General features: G+C 43.5%; 1 protein-coding gene across 32 annotated transcripts in view; it reads left to right on the forward strand.

The window, feature by feature from the left end:
• The window catches only part of LOC110500605 (receptor-type tyrosine-protein phosphatase delta), a 612,371-nt gene that overhangs the window by 435,521 nt on the left and 150,092 nt on the right, over window positions 1-26,758 (forward strand). For all 32 annotated transcript variants that reach the window (XM_090214671.1, XM_090214666.1, XM_036958032.2 and 29 more), the window contains one exon: window positions 8,129-8,266. In XM_090214671.1, coding sequence (XP_090070797.1) covers window positions 8,179-8,266 — 88 coding nt within the window. In that variant the 5' untranslated portion in view covers window positions 8,129-8,178. The remainder of the gene's footprint in view (window positions 1-8,128; window positions 8,267-26,758) is intronic.

Below are 26,758 nucleotides of genomic sequence, written 5' to 3' on the forward strand. Positions count from 1 at the left end.
TAGCTAGTGTCTAGGTACTAGCTAGTTAGAGTGTACCGGTTAGCTAGCCTAGCTGGTGTGTATTTAAAAAATATTTTTTTTTACTAGGCAAGTCAGTTGATGAGTACTAGCTAGTGTGTACTAGCTAGCTGCACAAACAATAACATAACGCCATGGATCAGAGCTAGTGCCTCGACCGGTATGTGCGTAGCACACTGACTCCCTGGAACAATGCTACTGACTTACGTGACACACGAGACCAAGGAACGTCTACACCACTCTGGGAAGCGACCCGTCCAGACTGCTATAGTGTGCCCAGTTCTATCATCCCCTCTCCACCCTTGTTCTGTTCTCCTCCTCCTCCCTCCCTCTCTCTGTCTCTCTGTCTCTCTCTCTCTTTCTTTCTTTCTTTCTTTCTTTTCCCACCTCACTCTCTCTGCCTGATCCGTCCTCTCCTCCTCAGCCACCTCTTTATATTTCTCCCTCTCTCTCCATCTCCCCTGTTTTCTGGTTCAGAATATGTAACATGATTTGGCCCTCCCCTGTTCATGCGGCATAAATATAATCCTGGCGATTTCAGGTTGGCGGCTGTTAAGTCTACCGTTTTCTCTCTCTCTCTCTCTCTCTCTCTCTCTCTCTCTCTCTCTCTCTCTCTCTCTCTCTCTCTCTCTCTCTCTCTCTCTCTCTCTCTCTCTCTCTCTCTCTCTCTCTCTCTCTCTCTCTCTCTCTCTCTCTCTCTCTCTCTCTCTCTCTCTCCCTCTCCCTCTCCCTCACACAGACACACAAACACACACAATGGGTTCTTGAGATGCTGCACATTTGTACGGTAATGAGTTTCTTTCCCTGTGAAACACGGCGCTCATACAGAAGAGTCCTTCAATCGACGGCGGCAACGCGAGCACAAAACACTATGCACTTCCAAATCGGCCTCACCACAACAGCAAACAAACACACGGCCCCTTGAGTGCATGGGGGAACCCTACGAAGAGGAAAATAAAGATTTCAATAGATTGCAGAAGGGAAGTCGCAAGCTATTGACAATTGGCTCGCAAGAGCTTATGTATGCCATGCTTTTATCATTGTCCCATTGAAAAGGCATTAAAGTGTTCTATGGGATTGATTTAACCATGTGTTGGCCAATGTCATCAAGGTCAATTGAAAAACAGACAGTTGTGTGTTGTGATGATGCTATTCACCACCCTTGTGTCCCTGAAGATTACCAGTTTTGTGTAACCTTGTGTGTGTGTACGTGTGTGTGTCTGCACGTGCGTGTGTTTCCACGTGCACATGGCCTCTTTGTGTGTGTTCTCGCATGGGTGTGCGTGTGTGTGATGTGTGACTTTACGTGTGTGTGTGTGTGTGTGTGTGTGTGTGTGTGTGTTTGACTCTGTATGCCAGTGTGCAGCGGAGCAGCCCAACAGGGCACTGGGATAATCACTCACCAGTCTGTTGGTCAGGGTCGTGTACTGGGGGACCATCCATCTGAACAGCTGCTCTAAGACTGAGATAGAGGAGTAGAGGGCGGCGGGGGAGAGAGGGAGAGGAAAGGGTAAAAAGAGGAAGTGGAGATATCATGTGGGTAAGAGAGAGAAAGAAAGTGAGAGAAATAAGAGAAGAAAAGAGGGACAGGTTAAAATATAGAGGAAGTGTGAGAGGGAGACAGTGATAGCTAGTTTGGTGAGATTGCTATTTGGACAAGGACATGGTAGGGCTAGTATTGATGAGAACTATTTGGACAAGGACATGGTAGGTCTAGTATTGATGATAATTATTTGGACAAGGACATGGTAGGTCTAGTATTGATGAGATAACTATTTGGACAAGGATATGGTTGGTCTAGTATTGATGAGATAACTATTTGGACAAGGATATGGTTGGTCTAGTGTTGATAAGATACCTATTTGGACAAGGTAGGTCTAGTTTTTTTTTACCATGTAAGTTGACTGAGAACACATTCTCATTTACAGCAACGACTTGGGGAATAGTAGGGGGGATGAATGAATCAATTGGAAGCTGGGGATGATTAGGTGGCCATGAAGGCCAGATTGGGAATTTAGCCAGGACCCCAGGGTTAACATGGGATCTTTATTGACTACAGAGAGTCAGGACACCCATTTAACATCCCATCCAAAAGACAGCACCCTACGGAGGGTATTGTCCCCAATCACAGCCCTGGGGCATTGGGATATTTTTCTGAGACCAGAGGAAAGGGTATCTCCTACTGGCCCTCCAACACCACTTCCAGCAGAATCTGGTCTCCCATCCAGAGACTGACCAGAACCAACCCTGCTTAGCTTCAGAAGTAATTGTATGCTCTTGGCAAATTGATGAGATAACTATTTGGACAAGGACATGGTAGGTCTAGTATTGATGAGATAGCTATTTGGACCAGGACATGGTTGGCCTAGTATTGATGATAACTATTTGGACAAGGACACGGTAGGTCTAGTATTGATGAGATAGCTATTTGGACAAGGATATGGTAGGTCTAATATTGATGAGATAACTTTTTGGATAAGGACATGGTAGGTGGGCTGAATTCACATAGTATCACTATAGTAAACTGAAAATATATGTACTTGGCCTCTGTTCCATTGTTAGTTTTTCATGCAGCTATGAAACACCAGCTTGTTAAAACTGTTGAATTCAGTTAAACTCGTCCTGCTAAGATCTAGTCACAGATAGCAACTTGACAGTAACAAAGCAACCCTTAAAAAGATATATGCACCTAATTATCATTGACCTTTGGTGATTAGGTAAACAAGCAAATCTCCCTTGAGGCTTCTCAAAGTTCAAACTCCTGAACAAAAGCGAGACTGCAGAGGTGAAATGGCTTTGGCATTTCCTGTACCCACACCTGGGGACAAGATACTGTCACTTCCTTGTTCCAGCCACAGCAGGTGCTTTTAAACCCAATTACTGGCGCAAGAAATGTCATCAGAACCCGTCACTCATAACAACAAAGGGTGGGATGATAGAGAGAATGACATAAACAGGCACCGGCAATGTTCTAATAAACAGGGAGACAACAGAGGAACTCGGGTGGGACGAGCATCTCTGAAAACATTACATGTGACCGTCAGAGGCTTGTTTGACTGAGGTCGGGAGGAGGTTGGGGAAAAGTAAATAAGTCCCACAAATAAACTTCTTTAAGCTGCCGGTGTCAGAAGCTTTCATGTGGATGCTGCACTGGAGGGCATAGCTTAGCTTAGCTTGAGGAATGTTATTGCACATGCCTACTGATCTGGTGGCGATGCGTGAGAAACGGTCCTGACGCTAGTCTTAAATCAATCCGCCCCTTTGTGAGAGAGAGATGTATGGAGGGAAGGAAAGAGAGAAAAGGATGGTGACAGGAGGTATGAGCGAGTGAGAGAGAGAGAAAAGAGAGAGAGAAGGGCAGAAGAATAATTGTGAAAGAGAGGGGAAGAGAAAATTGAAGCAGGTCATGGAAGAAGATGGAAGGAAGGAGGTTTTTTGAGAGAGAGAAAGAGAGAGAGAGAGAGAGAGAGAGAGAGAGAGAGAGAGAGAGATGAGCGGAAAGAGGTAAGATAAAAGACTACTGCATGTGTCATGCGTAATAGGTGCAGCCAGCATCCCGAGCTCATGGGCTGCCACTCTGACTTAGCCCGCACCCTTTTTGACAGGGGGGGCGGACGGTTGCTAGGGGGACTTATGCCTCTGTTGAGCGTTCAAACGGGATACATTCTATAACTCCAATCATGTGACACATAGCAATAACCCTGAGGGAATCTTGAGTGGGTGTAAATGCCGCTTCATGCAAACTTCTTTGAACTCTATTAATGTAATATTTCTCCACTGTGGAACCATGGTTGAGACGGGTAGACGTGGAGGGTGAGGGATGGGTACCCGATGCCCTATGCCGTCTGTAGAGATGCCATTTGACCTTGCGGTTGAAATCGGTGGGCGAGCGTTCTTTCACGGTACAGCGGTTCTGCCTTAATTAAGCCGGATAGAGTCCTTGAGCTCTTGACTCTTACCTCTTGTGTGGCATCTGGAAGATACTGTTCAAAACAACTGAGATATAGCCTTACGTTGTTGGAGTAAAAAGTTTAAGGAACCTGCCATGTTTTATTTATGATTTTGGACTATGTAATAACTGTATTGTTTACCCCCGACCAAACAAGGAAAGGGAACAGTTCATGAAAGGCAAAAACTGTATTTGTCTTGCACCAATTCCTTGTGGCAGTTATGTCTTAGCGTGTGTGGACACAATTAAGGAAGGGGTTGACTTAATAGTCGTGCCTGGTATTTTTGTGGGCATTTTTTGGGGAGAACAACAACAGTTTCCATGCAATCCATTTTATAAGATGGGCAAGGCATTGCATGTTATTCACAAACATAAAGAGCCCTCTTGAAACCCAATGGACTTATTTGAAGCAAAACTGAGGCAAGGCGCACGAAAGATGAGTTTGTTATGAAGGTTGGTTATGGGTATTGTTTATTTGTATTTTTTTTTTATCCCAGACCAAACTTATTAAAAACAGTTGCATCCATAAGATTCTGATGTTAGCATTTGGTTCCCATCAATTTGTGTTATATTGTGGATATACTAGCAGGCTATGATAGCACGCTAACAAAGAATGTCCCATCACAGATGGTATTAGATACTATAACAGCATGCCTTCAGGGTCATGACCACCCCAGCATGATGGTTACTTACATTGAAATAGATGACAAGGGATTCCTGTTAGCTTATGTTTGACAATCAACACCCATCTCAAGACATTTGAACAACAATGAGCAAAAGTTTATTCAATCAAACACTGTTTGGTAGTTCACACAGCAGTATCAAAAAGCTCGGAATCTAAATTGTTAGTCCCTGTTTGAAACATAGAACTCCCACATGCAATAGTAGAAGACACAAAACAGGCTATCCTTTCTATAGAGAATCTCTCTCTTCATTGTTTCCCTCCTCTATCAACCTCTCAGGGAGTGATAAGAATCAGGGGAGAACAAACGATAACTCACCAACCCTCTCTCTCTCTCTTTCTTTCTTTCCTCCGACACTGCCTGGCAATATCTTCCCCTTTTTCTAATTAACATTGTGCATGTCGTCGGCCTTTTGTTTAATAATGCATGATCCTATCACAACTCGGCACTTTGAATGGAAAACCACTGAATAGTAACAATAATACCGCTGAGAGGCTTGGAAAGAAAGGACAACATTTTTTCTCTTCCTTTTTTTTTCCAGCAATAAATGTTCGAGCGAAGCATCAGCATCTCTGTATGTGTGAAATTGAACTGACACGTGTAACACAGCGGCCATATTAGGGAACAAAAGCTTTTGTGTCGAAGGTCAGAGGTAATATCTGAGGTAGCAGTGTGCGTTGGGTAACGCCAGCGATGCTGCTGTAGTTGTTGGTTAGAGCTCAGCCCTGTAGGAAACACACCCACACATGAACGTACCCACATACACACATGCATGCAGGTACTATCATACACACTGCCAACACGCTGCACCATTCTCGCTACAGACATGCTGTTCAGAGGGTGACTAAGTGCACCTTGCCTACCCTGCCTACTCCCTTTGACTGTATTCTGTGACAAGACCTTAATGCTGGAACAAAAGTCCACATATGACATCAGAGTAGCCATTGTCCAATTTTGTCAGCTACTTTGTTCACATTAGGGGTGCTTGTGTTCACATGGATGGCACAGCCTTCCTCTCCCATGGTTGGTGCTTACGAAACATGCAGATGGCTTTGTTTCTCTGTATCAGCATGTGGAGGGCGGTGGAGGGAGCAAGGGAGAGCTGCTGAGTACTGTGTATAGTGAGGACTCCTAATGTTATGTCATTGTGGAAGTTCACACGACATTAATTAACTCAAAGGCTATCAACCCCGACTTTGGAAGGATGGCTACTGCACATGCATGCAAGGCAAAAGTAAGAGAAGACGTCAGTGACCTTGAATAGAAGAGCTTTGTGTAATGCCGTTGCTTACTATGGATTAGACTTTCAGTGATAACCCTGTCCTTACACAGTGTAATGGAATGAAATACACTATAAATACTCTAGTCATGCGGAAAATCTGTTTGTGTGTGCTCGTATGTGTGTGTGTGTGCACGTGAGCCATTGTATGTGTGTGTGTGTGTGTGTGTGTGTTGGTTGAGATTGCCTCAAATTGATTCAGTTTGCCACGCGTACCTCGGACGCCACCGGCCTCACAGCGCTCTGAGACAGGTAGTCCTGTCTATCTCCCCATGATACAAATCGAATGTGACAGGTGCACTATCTCCCTGTCTCTTCTGCCATTTACAGTCAAAGGAATAAAAGTTCTCCCGCAGGGGGAGAGAAAGGACGGGGAGATGGGTAGCAGGGAAATGAGGTACTTTGTCATCGTCTACCCCACTGATTGAGCTTTGGGTTTTCTAGATGTTTTATTTGTTTATAAATCATCAGATAAATAGCCGGGTGAACAAGCCCCATACGTAAAGGGATTATGTGATTCCTGTAATGCTTTTGTGTGGGTGAACAGTGCCATATCTAGGCCTGTGGTGTGGCTAATGTGCAAATGGTTGATGCTATCCGTCAACTAGCCTTCGGTGCTAACCCGCTAAATGTCAAACTGTAAAAGAGGTCAGAGGTCAAATGACGTGTCCATCTGACGACTCCCAGTTTTAGTTTACCTACGACAAGTTAACCTAGTCAGTTTGGGTGCATTCCAGATAACCATTTTAGGCTCAGATCTACATCGATTATCAGGTCTTTACAATGCCTGGAAAAGTGTTTTACATCTCAGAAACCACAACATATTGGTCACCAGGGATCAAGACCTGGCTTTAGCGAATGGATGATGTGGAATCGAGTGGGTTACTTGCTAATGCTATCATGCTTTGTCACATCGATTTTCCCCATCCACATAGTGGCTCTTGATAAAGGAAGGGGTGGCAAACATGAGCGTAAGCACGAGCAGAGCCTAGCCTACACGTTTAGAAAAAAGGGTTCCAAAAGGGTTATTCAGCTGTCCCCCTAGGATAACACTTTTTTGTTCCATGTAGAACTCTTTTGGTAGAACTCCAGGTAGAACTCCCAATAAGAGAACCCTTTAAAGAACCCATTTTGGTTCCAGGTAAAAACCCTTTTGGTGCCAGGTGGAACTCTTTCGGGTTCCATGTAAAACCCTTACCACAAAAGGTTCTACATGGAACCCAAAAGAGTTTCACCTGGCACCAAAAGGGTTTTTACCTGGAACCAAAATGGGTTCTCTTATGGCGACAGCTCTAGAATCCTTTTAGATTCAAGATAGCACCTTTTTTTCTAAGAGTGTACTCTGTCATAGATTTTATGTGTACTCCAAGCAGCTCTTGATAAAGGAGGTGTTGCTAGCATGTACTAATGCTACTGTAGCTTACTCCATCAAAATGTATAGATGTGTTGCACTCTTTTTTTTGTCGGTCCTAATCTATTTGGAGACACTTGAAGCTATTAAAGCTTTGGCTAAGTGGTGTAAGACGGGGCATAAATATGAGCTGAATGGTTTTAAGGGTACTAAGAGCAATAGTGGCAATTTATCACTCCATAGTCAGTGGATAGCACTTGTCTGGAGAGAAATCCACCAATCTATTACTGGCTTCTCTTAACCGTCTCACCATAAACTCACTAAAGAATGAGAGCAGAGGTTAGGTGCTGTGTCTCGTGTGGCTCAGTTGATTGAGCATGAGAACAAGTGTGATGAATTCGTTCCTAACACTACTGTAAGTTGCTCTGGATAAGAGTGTGCTAAATTACCCAAATGTCCGTGAGTTGAATGGCTAACTGTATGGTTCTCTGGGGACAGTTTGAGTTAGTCACCCATAGTAGGCTAAACAGGTTAGCATTCTGCTGCTAGCATGTTGAATGTATGTGAATAGTTCAGAAAAATTCTTATTACACACAGTATATTTGATTAGAGCATGTGTGTCCTTCCATCCGTGTACGTGCGTGTGTGTGTATGTGCGAGCACTAATGTATGTTCTGAAGTGCCAGAATATAGCCTGCGAGCATATTACCCTCTCTCCTCTTTAGCTGTCAAAACCTACTGAGTCTGTGTGGGTATGTCACAAATCTGCACTAGATAGATAAAGTACATGAAGCCAAACCGCTTTATTTCATCTCTCTCTCTCTCTCTCTCTCTCTCTCCCCCCACAGGCTGTGAATATCCTGCATCTGAGAAATCAGACCACTGAGGCTGCCAAAGCATGCTGGTGCCAAGCTGTCCCATGATGCACATAGCCAGACCCGTGCTGCTCGTCCTGGGTCTTCTCCTCCTCCTCGCCAACGCCGAAAGTAAGTGTCACTTCTTCTCTTGTCCACTCTTTGTCCTCTGTTTGCGCCCTTGTAGGGAAGAAAGATGTCTCTTATAAGTGGTCTTATGATATCTAAGTGTCAAGTGTTATTACACACACCAACTCACACACACTTCCATGCATTCTCCCTCTATCTCCCTCTCTCTACCCAACACCTTGATGAGTACAAAGCCATATCCATGCCCCTACATTCTAATCCGATATGGAGATAACTATCAATATCTGGGACCCAAAGAACAACCGTAGATATACAGTGCCTTCAGAAAGTATTCACCCCCCTTGACTTTTTCCACATTTTCTTGTGTTACAGCCTAACTCTAAAATTGATCAAATTTAGTTTTTTTGTAATTGGCCTACACACGATATCTCAAAATGTCAAAAGGGAATTATGTTTTTCAAAATTTTTACAAATTAATAAAAAATGTAAATCTGTCTTCAGTCAATTAACTATTCAACTCCTCCTGTGTTATGGCAAGCCTAAATAAGTTCAGGAGTAAAAGTCACATAATAAGTTGCACGGCCTCACTCTGTGCAATAATAGTGTTTAACATGATTTTTGAATGACAAACCTCATCTCTGTACCCCACACATACAGTTATCTCTGAAATCCCTCAGCTGAACAGTGAATTTCAAACACAGATTCAACCACAAAGACCAGGGAGGTTTTCCAATGCCTTGCAAAGAGGGGCACCTATTGGTAGATGGGTAAAAAAAAAACACCCAGTCATAACAAAGATACAGAAATATTTCCTAACTCAGTTGCTGGAGAGGAAGGAAAATGCTCAGGGATTTCCTTCCTCTCCAGCAAGTCCCTTGTTTTATCCTGTTTGCAACAAGGCACTAAAGAAATACTGCAAAAAAAATATGGCAAAGCAATTAACTTTTTGTCCTGAATGCAGTGTTATGTTTGGGGAAAATCCAATACAACACATTACTGAGTACCACGCTCCATATTGGCTGCATCATGTTATGGGTATGCTTTTGATCGTTAAGGACTGGAGTGTTTTTCAGGATCAAACAAATGTATGGAATGGAGCTAATCACAGGAAAAATCCTAGAGAAAAACCTGGTTCAGTCTGCTTTCCACCAGACACTGGGAGATGAATTCACCTTTCTGCAGGACCGTAACCTAAAATTCAAGGCCAAATCTACACTGGAGTTGCTAACCATGAAGAAAGTGAATGTTCTCGAGAGGCCGAATTACAGTTTTGACTTAAATCTACTTGAAAATCTATGGCAAGACCTGAAAATGGTTGTCTAACAATAATCAACAAGCAATTTGACAGAGCTTGAAGAATATTGAAAAGAATAATGGCAAACGTTGCACAATCCAGGTGTGGAAAGTTCTTAGAGACTTACCCAGAAAGACTCACAGCCGCAATCGCTTCCAATGGCGCTTCTACAAGTATTGACTCAGGGGTATGAATACTTATTTAAGTGGGATTTTTCCTGTATTTCTTTTTCAATAAATGTACAAAAATAGCTAAAAACATGTTTTTCACTTTGTTATTATGGGGTATTGTGTATAGATGGGTGAGATTATTATTTATTGAATCTATTTTGAATTCAGGCTGTAACACAACAAAATGTGGAATTAGTCAAGGGGTAGGAATACTTTCTGAAGGCACTGTAAACATGACATTTCCACCACGAAAATACGTTGAATTGGAATTACATGATGTTAGGAGTTGAAATCTGAGCATTGAGGTGTGACAGCAGTGTGACAGTAGTTTCAGACTCCATTGAGGTGTGACAGCAGTGTGACAGTAGTTTCAGACTCCATTGAGGTGTGACAGCAGTGTGACAGTAGTTTCAGACTCTATTGAGGTGTGACAGCAGTGTGACAGTAGTTTCAGACTCCATTTAGTTTCTCTCACTCCATTTTCCCTGGTTAACACTACTTCCCATGAATCACTAAGTTCCAGGAAGCAGGTGCTTGTGAATCAAAGTTTTATTACACCCGTCACACCGCGGGAATCTCACTCGTCAGCTCGAATATCTCTGGAAGACGGAGCGTTCACCCAAGGTCAGAGACGAGGGAATAGCAAAAGTTAAATTGATGGGCGAGACTTGAAACTTTGTGGTTGAGAAACGTTCCCTGCAATCTGTTTCATGCTCCATACTCCCTCCCGTGGCATGTCACTGTGGGAGAAAGATGAATGGAAAAGTTTCACTTCAGGTGAGAATTTTGTGTCTCAAGGATTCTGGTTTTTATTGACTTTGCCATCATAATCATAGCAGCTTTTGATGTGCTTTCTATTGAGCACAGCTATCAATCTTTTGGAAATAGAATAAACCAGGCAACAAGGCATGAACTCCAAATGGTGGATGTTGCCATGTACACATAGTTGAGGTGACAAATGTGTCATACAAAATAAAATAAAGGAAAGCCATCTACCAGACGTCCAATCTTGAGTCGCCAGTGGACATTCCAGGGGTGAATTTGAGCACAGATGTTACCGATGAGACAACCACAAGTGCACTTGGCCATCCAACCCCGTTAACCCTACCCCCCACCTTCCCTTCTCTCCCTGTTACGGTCTGCGTGCTAACAGCTGCTCTTATAGCCCTTTGGACAGCTGTGCTGGTTCATCACTTCCAAGCCAAAACAAATTTACCGCGAGGGGAGGCGACAGCTGTCTAGCAATGACTGAGTAACGCAGGAGACAGGGGGTTGGGGATCGGGGGTTGTATGACAGGCCAGTGTTGCCAGCTGAGGTGTGAGTGCACAGAGAGGCAAGTAGAGACAAACCATCTTGAAGTAGTACATATTTTCTAAGGGATCCAGCTATATTCTTCTCTCAGCTTTATCCAGCTTTAATACTCAGCTTAAGTATGTATTTTATTCTTTGTTGTGTTGCGGATATTCCTTCTCCCTCTATCCTTTCCTCCCACGTCCATTCTTTCTGTCCCTTTTTGTGCCTGTGCGTTAGCCCCAGACAAGCGACTGTGTCCCTGTATTTTCCCTCTCTAGTGTGCCACTGCATCTGCATAAACACTTCAGCAGCTCAGCTCAGCTCCAGGGTTCTCCCCAATACTGCTCTAGCCGTGAGAGGAAAGGCCAAAATAACAACGGAATAACCCCACCACCCACCGCCTCACTTTAACCCTCTAAAACCCCCTAGAGAAAGAAGGGAAGCTGCTTGCCTCCGTCAGTGCAGTGCGTTAGCCCAACTGGGGTGTGTTAGCCCTGCATGCTAAGGGATATGGCGGAGGATATGAGACACGTGAGAAGGCTAAAATGGCTGACTCTGCCTGCTCAACAGATGGCACCATCCTTGGAGCCAGTCCTGTGTGTCCATGCCCGGCTGACTGCACTAACCTCTCCCGCAAAGGCTGGGAAAAAAAGAGTAACAAATGTCCCCGGACAGGACACGCACACACGTAGGAAGGGTTTTGGCGCTAACGATGTTAACACGGGCGAATGCAATATGGCAATGCATTGTTTGGTTAATATGTGGATACTAAGCATGGATAGAAAGGGGCCTTTGTTGGCATAGGACTGTGATTATGTTTGTGATTTTTCTTGTTTTACCTCCAGAACCTACCTCTCTCTCTCTCTCTCTCGCTCTCTCTCTCTCTCGCTCTCTCTCTCTCTCTCTCTCTCTCGCTCTCTCTCGCTCTCTCACTCTCTCGCTCTCTCGCTCTCTCGCTCTCTCGCTCTCTCTCTCTCTCTCTCTCTCTCTCGTGCTCTCTCGCTCTCTCTCTCTCTCTCTCTCTCTCTCTCTCTCTCTCTCTCTCTCTCTCGCTCTCTCTCGCTCTCTCGCTCTCTCTCGCTCTCTCACTCTCTCGCTCTCTCTCTCTCTCTCTCTCTCTCTCTCTCTCTCTCTCTCTCGCTCTCTCTCGCTCTCTCTCGCTCTCTCGCTCTCTCGCTCTCTCTCTCTCTCGCTCTCTCGCTCTCTCGCTCTCTCGCTCTCTCGCTCTCTCTCTCCTTTTCTCCAAACCCTGCATGGTTCATTTGTGTGGCAAATTGGGTTCAGGACTATTGAAGGAGGGTATACCAGGGCAATAATAAATGTCCCTGGTGAGCCTGCAAGAGAAAGAGAGTGAGAAGCAGTGGTGGTGGCAAGCAATTATTCTGTGCCTGGTTAAACAATGTCTAGTAGGATGAAGATTAGACATGGTTTGTGTCCGAAATGGCACCTTGTTTTGGCCATGGCCCATAAGGCAAGAAGTACATAATGTAGTGAACGGTGTCCTATTTGGGACAGAGCTACTGGTTTGAGGAGACTAAACAGCTCAGCGATTCATTAGCAACATTAAATGCAACGAGCTACCAAACAGTACCGAACAGCACCGAACAAAACACAATAAGTCCTAGAGGTTGATAGAGGTCTCTAATGGTTTTGCCTTCGTGCTTGTTTGTTTGCCCTCTGCCATTTCTCCCATTGTGCTCTTAAACTCGCTGGCGTTGACCATCCATTGATCATTATTGATCATTGATACATGCTGCTTTAAATACCTCTTAAACCCATCCCTCTGAGGGGCCCTGGTCAAAAGTTGTGGACTACACTATATAGGAAATAGGGAGCCAATTGGGAGGCAACTTAAGTCACCCTGGGGCCTAATGCTGGTTGAATTGATTATCTCTACTGATGGCGTGTCGTATCCCAGTGGAGTGAATGCTCCTCTTTTTACGCCTTAAATAACTATCGACAGGCTCCCCCGGATCTCTGTAAACACTCTGTTTATGTGCCCAAACTTCTCTATCTCTCTTGCACTCCTTCACACACACAGGCTTGCGACCCAAATAGCACCATATTCCCTTTATAGTGCACCTATGCAGACACTCGAGAGAGAGAGAGAGAGAGAGAGAGAGAGAGAGAGAGAGAGAGAGAGAGAGAGAGAGAGTTTGAGTTTTTATAAAACCTTTATTTTTTACTCAAGTGTTAACATAAAAAGACACACTGCCTTTTCAGAAATGAAACAACATGTAATTCCTAAACAAAAATAAATACATAACATACATTCAACTTATTTCAGCAGCAAAAAATAATTTCCCCTCCTCTACAAAACAAAGCGCTCCTTCGTAGGCCCACTTCTCCTCAAATAATAGGAGATCTTTTACAGCTGAAAAGAACTCAAAATCTACTTTTATTCTTGCTTTCACTAAACCTTTAAAAACACATCTTACATCCTGCCCATATCCCGTTTCTATCTTATGTTTCCTACTCAGAAAAATTGACATCTTAGCTTGTCCCAAAATAAAATTTAACATTTGACATTTTCTTTTCTGTTGTTTACTATATTGAAACCCCAAAATAAAAACAGTGTTATTGAAAACCTCCCCTACAGCTTTAAACAAAGATTCCAGCATTTCCAATAGAGGTTTTATCCTCTCACACTCCATAAAACAGTGAAAAATGGTTTCTCTTATATTACAAAAAGGACATCCATCTCTAACATCTGAGTTAATAACAGATACAAAAGCATTAACTGCAATGATGCCATGTAAAACCCTCCATTGCATATCACCAGTACCCTTTTGTAACGGTGGTTTGTACAGTGCTCTCCATGCTGGCTTTACCTTGTCATCAATGCCCAATTTTACCCTCCATGGAGTATCTTTTCTATTTTTCAATTTATCTTTATTCAACACCTTGACACACCCCCTATACAATTCCTTCCCATTCACCTCATCCAAACCCACCTCCTCCAACCCTCTCAAATCCAGCAATAACGCCTTTCTTTCTGACTCTGGGATATTTGGTGTAATCCCTAGTTTTGGAAATGAGACGTCTTCATCTTGCACCTTCTCCTTGTGGCTTCTAAGCATACCCCATTCTTCCGCTGACAGAGCCTTCCTACAGCTCCCCAGCATTTGTCCGACAATCCTTTCCGACCTCATCCCCAAATGTTCTGCCACCCGTCTTCCATCCATTAAGGCGGGCCCAGCCATGGCCATTAACTGTCTTAAGGTGATGATTTTCCCCTTCACCAGAATCTTGGAGAAATGTGGAACAGCTGCAGTTGTACAATCCAGTCTTGCCCCATACACCAGAGGTTCCTCCAACAGCCAATGCACTGACTCCGCTGAAGTTCTTCTGGACACCTTCATTACGCTCCACACTCTGAGAAGGCCTCTGTAAAACGGAGGTACTCCCTCCCTAGAAATCTGGCTACTATCAACCAGAAATAAAGCCTTCTTTAAACCTAATCCTCCAACCCGCTGTAATATAAGACCTGTCACCCCTCTCCACACCACATTTTCCGGTCCATAAAGCAACCTTTGAATAAACTGAAACCGGAAAGCAGCAGCCCTACTAGCAAGATGTACAAGACCTTGTCCCCCCTCCTCTTTTGACAAATACAAAACACTTTGTGGAACCCAGTGATATTTATCCCAAAAGAAATCCACAATAATTGCCTGTATCTTAGCCAGAAGGCCAGATGGTGGTTCTAAAACTGACAACCGATGCCACAGTGCAGAGGCAATCACATTATTAACTATAATAGTGCGCCCCCTATATGACATACGAGATAGTAACCAACGCCATCTCCTCATCCTTCCTTCCACCATTTCAACCACCCCACTCCAATTTTTTTCCATAGTCCCCTCATCTCCTAGGTACACTCCAAGATACTTAAAACCTCCCTTACACCATTCTAGCCCCCCTGGCAAAACCATGATCCCTCCAGACCATTCTCCAATCTGTAAAGCACAACTCTTTTCCCAATTTACCTTTGCAGAGGATATTCCCCTAAAACGATCAACCATTAGACTCAAACTATCCACCTCCGCTTGATTTTTCACTAGCACAACTACATCATCAGCATAGGCTGAAAGACGAATAGGAGGAATATCCTCTGAAAGGCACACCCCTGCAATGCGACTTCTAATGCTATTTAGTAGTGGCTCTATAGCAATAGCATATAACATCCCAGACATAGAACATCCCTGCCTAATACCTCTACACACTTTAAAAGGAGCACTCAAACCACCGTTAACTTTCAATACACTTTCAATGTCACCATATATCACCTTTATCATGGCAATAAAACCAGAGCTGAACCCAAACGCCTCAAACGTGTGCCATAAATATTGATGTTCAACTCGGTCAAATGCCTTTTCCTGATCAATTGAAATTAGACCAGCATCCAACCCAATAGCCTTAGAGACGTCCAAAAAATCACGAATCAGAGAAATGTTATCCCCTATCTGCCTGCCAGGAACACAGTAGGACTGATCCGTATGTATGATTTGCCCCATCACCTCCTTCAGCCTGTTGGACAAAGCCTTTGACAATATTTTATAATCAGTACACAATAAAGCCACCGGCCTCCAGTTCTTCACCTCCCTCAGGTCACCCTTTTTAGGCAGTAGGGTGAGGACAGCCCTTCTGCAGCTTATTGGTAGTAACCCTCCGGTTAAACTATCATTAGCTACTTCTAACCAATCCTCTCCCAACATAGCCCAAAAAGACTTAAAAAAGTCAACGGGAAGCCCATCAATGCCTGGTGCCCTTCCATTTTCCATGCCATTTAATGCAGTGTATAAATCCTGCAAAGACAATGGTTGCTCAAGCTCAACCTGAGCTTCTGCAGGCACCTTTGGGAGCCCATCAAAGAACTGCTGTGTCACTGTTTTGTCCTCTTTGTACTCACACTTGTAGAGCTCAGCATAGAACTCTACTGCCCTCTTTCTAATTTCACTAGGGCTAGTGAGCTCTTGTCCAACAGCTGATTTGAGACAATGAATAATTTTTCTTTGTCCATTCTTTTTCTCTAAACCAAAGAAAAATTTGGATGAGGCATCCATTTCAGATATGCCCTGAAATTTACTTCTCACCAATGCCCCCTGTGCTCTGATACCCAGCAGATCTGCCAATGCAGCTTTTCTCCTCTTGAGGGCCTGAGTATGGCCTCGATCTCCTGTGGTCTCAACCAACGTCATGAGTTCCACTATTTCAATCTCTAGGGCTTTCATTGATCTGGTGATATCCTTGGTGACATTCTCCGTGTATTGATTACAAAATTGTTGAATCTGGATTTTCCCTATATCCCACCATTGTTGAAGGGATACAAAACTGGCCTTTTGAGACCTCCACCTCTCCCAAAAAAAACTGAAACAATTCCTGAAGTGAGCATCACTCAATAAAGTTATATTAAAATGCCAGTATGCGCTTTTAGGTTTTACATCGTTAATGAACACCACCTCTGTTATTAAACAATGATCAGAAAATCCCACTGGAGTTATCACACTTGATTTACAGACCTGAGATTGATGCTCAAAAACATAAAACCTATCTAACCTGGCCATAGAGATGATGTTCTCTCTCACATGCGCCCAGGTGTACTGCCTTGTTCTTCCATGTTGACTCCGCCAAATATCACACAGTTCATTTGTTACAATAAGGCGTTTTAAAAACGTCCTTGAGGCTATATGAGGTTCTTGGTGATTTCTATCTAAATCACTAACTGTGCAGTTAAAATCCCCAGCAATAAACAAATAATCTTCTTTGTTACATTTCTCAATGGTATTTGATAATGTCTCTAAAAAACATACCCTCTCAACTGTCACCACTGGGGCATATACATTTATCAGACACATATTGATGTTTTCATACCTTGCTCTAACTTTTAATAACCTCCCCTCAACTACCTCTTCAACCTCATATGACAAAGGCAAAAACCCTTTTGAGAACAAGATAACCACACCCCCACTTTTTGAGTTTTTATGACTACACACCACTGTCCCCCCCCACTCCTGTTGCCACATAACTTCATTTTCCAAATTACTATGCGTTTCTTGTAGAAAAATTATGTCACTTCCCTTTCCCCTCATTAACTCATACACCATGGCTCTTTTTTTAACATCTCTTGCCCCATTTACGTTTAAAGAAGAGATCTTAAAACTGCTCATGGATAAGAAAAAAATACAGAGGAAGATACAGCCACCACATCTCTTTACAGAGTTAAAACTGCAACTGAACTCTTTCATTTTCTTTAGAATTTGCATCACTTATTACTCTCGTGACCACTTTTTTGAGTCTAGCAATTTCAGGGCTTTTCAAACCTCCCCCTGTAATTTTTGACATCAGAAACTTTGCTGATTCAATAAACAATTCACGTTCAGGGAAAAAATCAGTTACATTGTAATCCTGCATATATTTCTTCCCTTTTGTCAACTTCAGAAATTGACGTATCTTCTCGATCCCATACCTCCCTTCCACCCCATCTATCTCACTATATTGTTGTGACGCGTCAGATGACTCACTCTCGCTATCCTCCCCAGAAGAAAACCCCATCTCTACAACCTGTTCATCTTCACCTGATTTATCCATCTCTACCTTTCTCTTAGAATTAGACCCTTCACCACCCCTTAAATTCTTCCTTTTACTCCTCGGTATTTTGAAAACATCCGCTTCTTTTTCCGTTATTTCAATCTCCTCTTGACCTCCAATTTCATTTTCCAACACCACCTCAGCGACGGCAGTCGCAATCTCACCTAGTGTTTCCCCTCCCTCTTTGTTCTGATCTACCACAATTGCCCCCGTATCCACAATGCCTTCCTCTCCTACTTTTCCAACCACATCTGCCCACCTTCTCTCTTCCCCTACACCTGTAGTATTTTCATCCCTTCGCTGTGGTACGTTAGTTGCACCCGCACTAAAGCTACTACCAGGCTCAGCGCGTTCATTCTCGGGACAATTACGCACCAAATGCCCCTCTCTTCCACATCCAAAACATTTCATTGATTCAGTAGATGCATAAAAGACATAATCAAATCCATCAATCTTAAAACTAAACGCTAAATTCAGTTCATCTCCTTCCTTTTTTAAAATCATATGCACTTGTCTCCTATGAGACACGACATGTTTCAACAACGGAGATTTGCATCCAAAAAGAACCTTCTTTATTGTAGATACGATTTGACCATGGCGAGATAACTCTCGCTCTAACACTTCATCTCTAACAAATGGTGGCACGTTAGAAAGCATAACTTTCTTCGCAGGATTCATAAGCGGAAATACCGGCGTCTGTGTCTCCCGCAACACAACACCCCTCTCAACTATCTTATTCACCTTTTCAATTGAATCTAAGAATATCACTACAGCGCTATTCATCCTTGAGGCTGATTTGATGCTATCATACCCAATGATAGCACCCACAGCCAAGCTACATTCTTCCACTGAACACCCAGCCGCAGCAGGAATTTTTACTCCATGCCTCCGACTAAGTTTTTCAAACTCTACATTTCCGCGAGTGGCCATTGCAACCAGCCCCACCCGCTGGTTGTGCCCTCGCGAAAAAACAACCTCAAAGATCCCACCACCCCTATACGTGCTCAAAGATCCCACCACCCCTATACGTGCTTAGTGATAGTTAAACAATATATCCGTAAAACAACTAAACTAATCAATATATATATATATATATGTACATACCAAAACCCAATAGAGTGAAAAGAAATTCCATTCGCTCTCACAAACACTCTGCTTGACGACTCACTCCCAGCATGCACTCCGACGAGAGAGAGAGAGAGAGAGAGAGAGAGAGAGAGAGAGAGAGAGAGAGAGAGAGAGAGAGAGAGAGAGAGAGAGAGAGAGAGAGAGAGAGAGAGAGAGAGAGAGAGAGAGAGAGAGAGAGAGAGAGAGAGAGAGAGAGAGAGAGAGAGAGAGAGAGAGAGAGAGAGAGAGAGAGAGAGAGAGAGGGGATTTCAGGAAGCAGACTAGCGTGTCTTCATGCAGCGGTTCTGAGGGCTCAACTCGAATCAGGGGGCAGGCTAGCGGGTTTCCATGCAGAGGTCAAATTGTGCACGGCTCTGCAGCGAACATAATGTGCAATATAATTAATTACTCAGTACACTGTGAGGAACAGGCTTTCCCATAGTGTCATTATTTGATATGAAAGAGGCAGTCATCACAGGCGTTATCAAAGGGCTCAAGCTCGACCACGTCTTTGTGTCATTCAGATGGCTGTCAGTGTCAGTGTGAGGAATAGATTCTAGAATATTGGATGGAATAATATGATACATATTTTCGTGGAATGTTTATGTCAATGGTCATTACCTCGATGCACTCTGGGATATGTATTCATCCATAGAGCCACACATTTATAGGACTACTGGCAGGCACGTACACACACATAGGAATGCACACACACACACAGGAACACACACACACAGAGGCTCATGTGAGCACACTGAGTAGCACCTCCTAGCCAGACTAAGGGCTAATGATAATGCATTCCCCTGATGCCAGGTAGTTGTACATGGTGTGTTTTATGCATGCCTCACCTAATATGAATTATTGTGAAATAGGGTTGTATTTGCATATGGGCTTTCAGGTTGTGCTGAAATTAGCATTTTTTACAACAGTTCAAATGAAATCCCACTGCTTAATTTGCCAGCATGGTAATTTGATTTAAATTGTGTCCATTCCACCCCCTACTAAACTCATAGTCATACCCTCATGTTGTCATTGTACTTCTGCATGCAACACACACGCAACACACACACACACACACACAGACACACGCACGCACGCACACGCACACACGCACACACACACACACACACACACACACACACAGACGCACGCACGCACGCACACGCACACGCGCACACACACACACACACACAGACGCACGCACGCACACACACACACACACACACACACACACACACACACACACACACATATTACACAATAACATTTTTCCCCAATATTACATTAAATAAGGGAGAATGAAACTACTGACATTGTAATTATTTTCAAAAAACGATCAGCGCCCAAAAATATACCAAATATCCCAACTTTTCAGGAGCCTGTAAAATGGCTGCTTTTGCCTCCAGCGCCATTTGATAAAATAGTAGTGTGGTATGTCCGGTACATCACTGGGGCGTGTCAGAGGAAGGCCCTAAAAATGGACTCCAGCCAAGTCATTATTTTTGCTACCGCATGGCAAAAGGGACCAGAGCAGAAAGTCTGGGACAGAAGGACTCCTGAACAGCTTCTACCCCAAGCCATAAGACTGCTGAACAGCTTCTACCCCAAGCCATAAGACTGCTGAACAGCTTCTACCCCAAGCCATCAGACTGCTGAACAGCTTCTACCCCAAGCCATAAGACTGCTGAACAGCTTCTACCCCAAGCCATCAGACTGCTGAACAGCTTCTACCCCAAGCCATAAGACTGCTGAATAGCTTCTACCCCAAGCCATAAGACTGCTGAACAGCTTCTACCCCAAGCCATAAGACTGCTGAACAGCTTCTACCCCAAGCCATAAGACTGCTGAACAGCTTCTACCCCAAGCCATCAGACTGCTGAACAGCTTCTACCCCAAGCCATAAGACTGCTGAACAGCTTCTACCCCAAGCCATAAGACTGCTGAACAGCTTCTACCCCAGGCCATAAGACTGCTGAACAGCTTCTACCCCAAGCCATAAGACTGCTGAACAGCTTCTACCCCAAGCCATAAGACTGCTGAACAGCTTCTACCCCAAGCCATAATACTGCTGAACAGCTTCTACCCCAAGCCATAAGACTGCTGAACAGCTTCTACCACAAGCCATAAGACTGCTGAACAGCTTCTACCCCAAGCCATCAGACTGCTGAACAGCTTCTACCCCAAGCCATCAGACTGTTGAACAGCTTCTACCCCAAGCCATAAGACTGCTGAACAGCTTCTACCCCAAGCCATAAGACTGCTGAACAGCTTCTACCCCAAGCCATAAGACTGCTGAACAGCTTCTACCCCAAGCCATAAGACTGCTGAACAGCTTCTACCCCAAGCCATCAGACTGCTGAACAGGTAATCAAATGGCTAACCGGGCGATTTTCATTGACACCCTTTCTTTGCACTGGCTCTATGCACACTCACTGGACTCTACCCTCACACTCACACATACTACACTGATACTCCAAGACACACACAAACACACACTCACACACTACATAGGCTCACAAACACAAAACACATTCATTCACACATGCATATTGACACCACTCACACATAGACACACTTTCACACACTTCACATACGCTGCTGCTACTCTGTTTATTATCTATCCTGACTGCCTAGTCACTTTTACCCCTACCTACTGTACCTATACATATTACCTCAATTACCTCAGCTACCTTGCACATTGACTTGGTACCGGTACTCCTTGTATATAGCCTCGTTATTGTTATTTAATTGTGTTACTATTACATTTTTATTTATTTTTTGCTAATCTTTTCTTACTTTTTAACTCTACATTGTTGCGACGGGCTCATAAGTAAGAATTCCACTGTAAAGTTGTATTCAACCTGTTGAATTCAGTGCATGTGACAAATACAATTATATTTGATTTGATTTAAATCCAACTCATCAACGGTGTCTAATTACAAACCTGTGGTTTAGTAGCACGCAATCTGATCACAAGACCATGGAAACATAATCAAACACAATGTTATCGTGGCCATCCAAGATGATTTGTGCTACCAGGGCTTTTGCTATGCTAGATGAATAATCAGTAGTAATCATTTTCTCCGGTAGAAATACGGTACTCTACAAACTGTCTGTGCTTCTCGTTCTTATCGTCACTTTGTAATTACCATGTAATTACTCCATAAGACACTGTGGGCCCTCACCATTTATGCTGGGGATGCTTGTTTGTCTAGTAGGGCTGTGAAGATACCAGCATAGCAATATTTTCATGGTAGAAAATGTAACACAAAGCACACTAAACCATTTGGTCCTTTAAAAACCTGCTGGATGTAAAATATTGTGTGCTATAGCTTGGAAAATAAATAAATGTGACTCTGGTTTCCAAAATTAGTCTGTTTTCCTAAAGAAGTAAAACCTACTTCATGTTTTGTTTCCTTGCCACGGTACTAACGACTATCGCAGGGCCAGTACTATCGCAGGGCCAGTACTATCGCAGTACTGGCCCTATTATCTAGTAGAAAGCCTCTGCTAGTCCGTTATTGGACACTATTAGCCTGGCTATGGATTGCTGTAATTCGGCCATCCACAGTACCACACAAAGTTCGGACCAATTTCCAAAGTTCTTCGGCATATTTGTCCACCGAAGAAAGACTACAAATCTATTTTTTCCCCGTTTACAATACCCACCTAATTCAAACCAAAATGGAACGGAATTCCCACAGATTTTTACCTCAGGTTTGGCATAGTTGTCCACCAAAGAAGGAATATAAAGCCTGATTTAAGCTGGATGCTCCCATTAAGAGAACACAAACGGCCAGGTTTCACAGAGTCTAGCATGGCTTTGATGCCGGGATCAGCCGGTGAGCCGAACACAATGCCAGCTGTTTTGCGTATCCCCGGCTTACGCTTGGCACAACGTTTAGCATGCTGGCATATGCTAAAGCGGATCACTCCTTTATATACCAATGCACCCTGTAACAATGCGTGACATCACTAGAGTGACTGTGCAATTAATAGATTGGGCCTTTGGGATGCTTGGATTTGGTCATTGTCTTGAATGGATGTGCTTTACCGTCACAGAATCATTCCTCTTACAGAGTAAAGGGTAGTGTTTTGGTGGGTACGTCAAAATAGATGATCAATGTTAGAACATTAGTACGTAAGATGTTACGGATGAGAAAAGGTTGAACAATCCACGTTTGTCTTTTTGATGCCTGTGAGTGTGAAAATTGCCTCGTTGTCTGGGACAGATCTAAATGAACTAAACTAAGCTGTCGACCCTGAAGAACTTGAGGATGGGAGAGCTATATCAGAACCTCAGCCTAGCTTATACCAGAAGGATATGTGCAGCCATGAACTATCAAGAAGTAAGACCATGATTTGTTATGGAATGCACAAGATATTTATGGGACAAATCATGCAGGTGTTCAGTCCTGGCCAGGGCCCTTTGCTGACATTCACTTGCTTTCCCCTCCAGGTCAGTGTGAGCTATGTTGTGAGGTTCACTGAGGCCAGCCCCCTGAGGTACTGTAGGGGTCCAGTGGCAGCAAACTCCCACAGTGGTCATTTGAATAGCTTGTTAGGGGTTGGATGTGGTGTTCTGTACTCGACTTTTCCCTTTTGGGATATGAAGTCTAACTCTTATATTATCTAGTGGTTTTATACTGATCTATATGCTCTACTTATATGGCACAAGCAAAATCATCAACATCTCCCATATCACCATTCAAGACAAGGCATTGGAATGTCGGTTGAAATGTTAGGAATCCCAACCCTTCACTAGGAGCTGCAGCAGAGGAGGAGCTGCAAAAGCCCTTGTCGGTTTGGTTGTAGAGGGATCACATTCAATCCATTAACGGCTTAATAACCTATGCTGGGCTAATTAGTCCGATGCGTGACAACAACCTCACCGCCAATTAACAGACCCCGGATCAGGGGGGGTTTAGCGGATATCCTCCTGAGCCGAACGTGTCTCCGAACGCACTCGTGGAGATCGTTTTTAGCAACCTTATTAACTAAATATAATAATAACTGTGTCAACCGAGTTCTGCATATCAGATGCAGGCACCTTGGCTAAGGTTATGGGTGCAGCTTTCTGTTATGTGTGGAGAAAATCAGAGGAAACGTAGGAAAATAAAGAGAGACTGGGAGAGTTGGGAAAAGCAAGGCAACACCTGATTGTATCAGGGCCCGATGCCTCCCCTTAAAATGTCAAAGGCTCCTCTGCCTATGGCTGGATATATGGCCGTGTCTGAGGGAGGCCCCTTACCGTGGCTGAAGGTCATAAAAGCCCTAACATTCTTGAAGCTGTGTGTGGAGGGGAAGGGAATGTGTGTCTGTGCCTGTGTTTCTGCATACATCTGTGAGTGTGTGCTTGGGTGTGTTCACATGAGTATATGTTTGTATGTACTTCAGTGTGTGTGTCCATTTACGATAGATAGTACCTTCACACTTTTCATTCTCTCTCCATGCCACTGTGTCGAGGGGGTGGTTGACAACTGGCCTGGGGCCTGTTCTTTCGTCTCAGTCTGGGGGGCCACAGGGGTGTGGGGAGGCATATTTCACTGATGCCAGTACAGCGCATTAACATGTCAGCAGGGAGTACCTAGGGGCTGCAGAGGGGTTAATGGTGTAAAGCTTTCTTCTCAGTGAAGTGGCCACAAGGTCACGGCTATAACTTTTGGCTTATTTCACTCCATCCCCGAAATGGAGCCACCACCACCCCTGGTCTCTCCTTATCTAAATGGGTTAGCATAGGTGACAGTGAGTGTCCTCGCTCACACATTCTCTCTTCCCATGTCAACTCTTTTTCCACCTTTCTCTTTATCTCGCTCTCTAAACTTTATTTCTCTCTGTCCCTCTTTATTTTTCTCTTTCTCTCCCATTACCTCACTCACTCACTCACTCACTCACTCACTCACTCACTCACTCACTCTGCCTCAGAAACAGCACAGCTCTATTTGTCTGCTTTGACGTATGAGTGTGTTGCTGTTTAGGCATTCATGTAGTACATGTCATGGTAGAGGAGGGGGAAAGATTCCAATGAGAGGTGAAAATACTCTCACGCCTCGGCTTTTCCACTTGAAACTGAGCCAAGGCCTTGATTCTAATGGTGCAATGCACTAAGTGCCCATCCGACCGCCGCTGCGGAATATTGACATGCCGACAGGCACGTAACACACACACACACACACACACACAAAACAAAATGTTTCCGCTAGTGGGTAGCTGACCAGATTCAACTGCTCCCGCTAAAGGCAGGCAAGCATAGACTCACAAGCACACACGGTTTATCTAGCACATACAGTGCCTTGCGAAAGTATTCGGCCCCCTTGAACTTTGCGACCTTTTACCACATTTCAGGCTTCAAACATAAAGATATAAAACTGTATTTTTTTTGTGAAGAATCAACAGCAAGTGGGACACAATCATGAAGTGGAACGACATTTATTGGATATTTCAAACTTTTTTAACAAATCAAAAACTGAAAAATTGGGCGTGCAAAATTATTCAGCCCCTTTACTTTCAGTGCAGCAAACTCTCTCCAGAAGTTCAGTGAGGATCTCTGAATGATCCAATGTTGACCTAAATGACTAATGATGATAAATACAATCTACCTGTGTGTAATCAAGTCTCCGTATAAATGCACCTGCACTGTGATAGTCTCAGAGGTCCGTTAAAAGCGCAGAGAGCATCATGAAGAACAAGGAACACACCAGGCAGGTCCGAGATACTGTTGTGAAGACGTTTAAAGCCGGATTTGGATACAAAAAGATTTCCCAAGCTTTAACCTTTCTGATCTCCCCATCCCGGATCCGGGATCGTGAATACAGACTCAAGCTCATTACCATAACGCAACGTTAACTATTCATGAAAATCGCAAATGAAATGAAATAAATATGCTAGCTCTCAAGCTTAGCCTTTTGTTAACAACACTGTCATCTCAGATTTTCAAAATATGCTTCTCAACCATTGCAAAACAAGCATTTGTGTAACAGTATTGATGGCTAACGTAGCATTTAGCGTAGCATTTAGCATTAGCATTCAGCTGGCAACATTTACACAAAAAAACAGAAAAGCATTCAAATAAAATCATTTACCTTTGAAGAACTTCAGATGTTTTCAATGAGGAGACTCTCAGATAGCAAATGTTCAGTTTTTCCTGAAAGATTATTTGTTTAGGACAAATCGCTCCGTTTTCTGCGTCACGTTTAGCTACGAAATTACCCCTGTATCCAGGATTGTGTAAATCTATCAGCAAGCTCATTAGCATAACACAACGTTAACTATTCATGAAAATGGCTAATGAAATGAAATTAATCTATTTGCTCTCAAGCTTAGCCTTTTGTTAACAACACTGTCATCTCAGATTTTCAAAATATGCTTTTGAACCATAGCTAAACAAGCATTTGTGTAAGAGTATTGATAGCCTAGCATTGCATTAAGCCTAGCATTCAGCATGCAACATTTTCCACAAAAAAACATAAAAGCATTCAAATAAAATAATTTACCTTTGAAGAACTTCAGATGTTTTCAATGAGGAGACTCTGTTAGATAGCAAATGTTCAGTTTTTACAAAAAATATTATTTGTGTAGGAGAAACCGCTCCGTTTTGTTCATCACGTTTGGGTAAAAAAAAAAAAAAAAAAAATCATTAAAACGCGAACTTTTTTCCAAATTAACTCCATAATATCGACAGAAACATGGCAAACGATGTTTAGAATCAATCCTCAAGGTGTTTTTCACATATCTATCGATGATAAAATCCATCGTGGCAGTTTACTTTCAATTCTGAAGAAATGGAACGCGCATGGACTTACTGATTACGCACACAGGACACCGGGCGGGACACCAGGTAAATGTAGTCTCTTATGGTCAATCTTCCAATGATATGCCTACAAACACGTCACAATGCTGCAGACACCTCGGGGAATATACAGAAAGCACAGGCTCATTCCTGGCGCATTCACAGCCATATAAGGAGACATTGGAACACAGCGCCTTCAGAATCCGGGGCATTTCCTGTATGAAACATCATCTTGGTTTCGCCTGTTGCATTAGTTCTGGGGCACGCACAGATAATATCTTTGCAGTTTTGG

This window comes from Oncorhynchus mykiss, chromosome 21 (assembly GCF_057628025.1).
Source record: "Oncorhynchus mykiss isolate SJ-2025 chromosome 21, ASM5762802v1, whole genome shotgun sequence".
NCBI classification, from domain to species: Eukaryota; Metazoa; Chordata; class Actinopteri; order Salmoniformes; family Salmonidae; genus Oncorhynchus; species Oncorhynchus mykiss.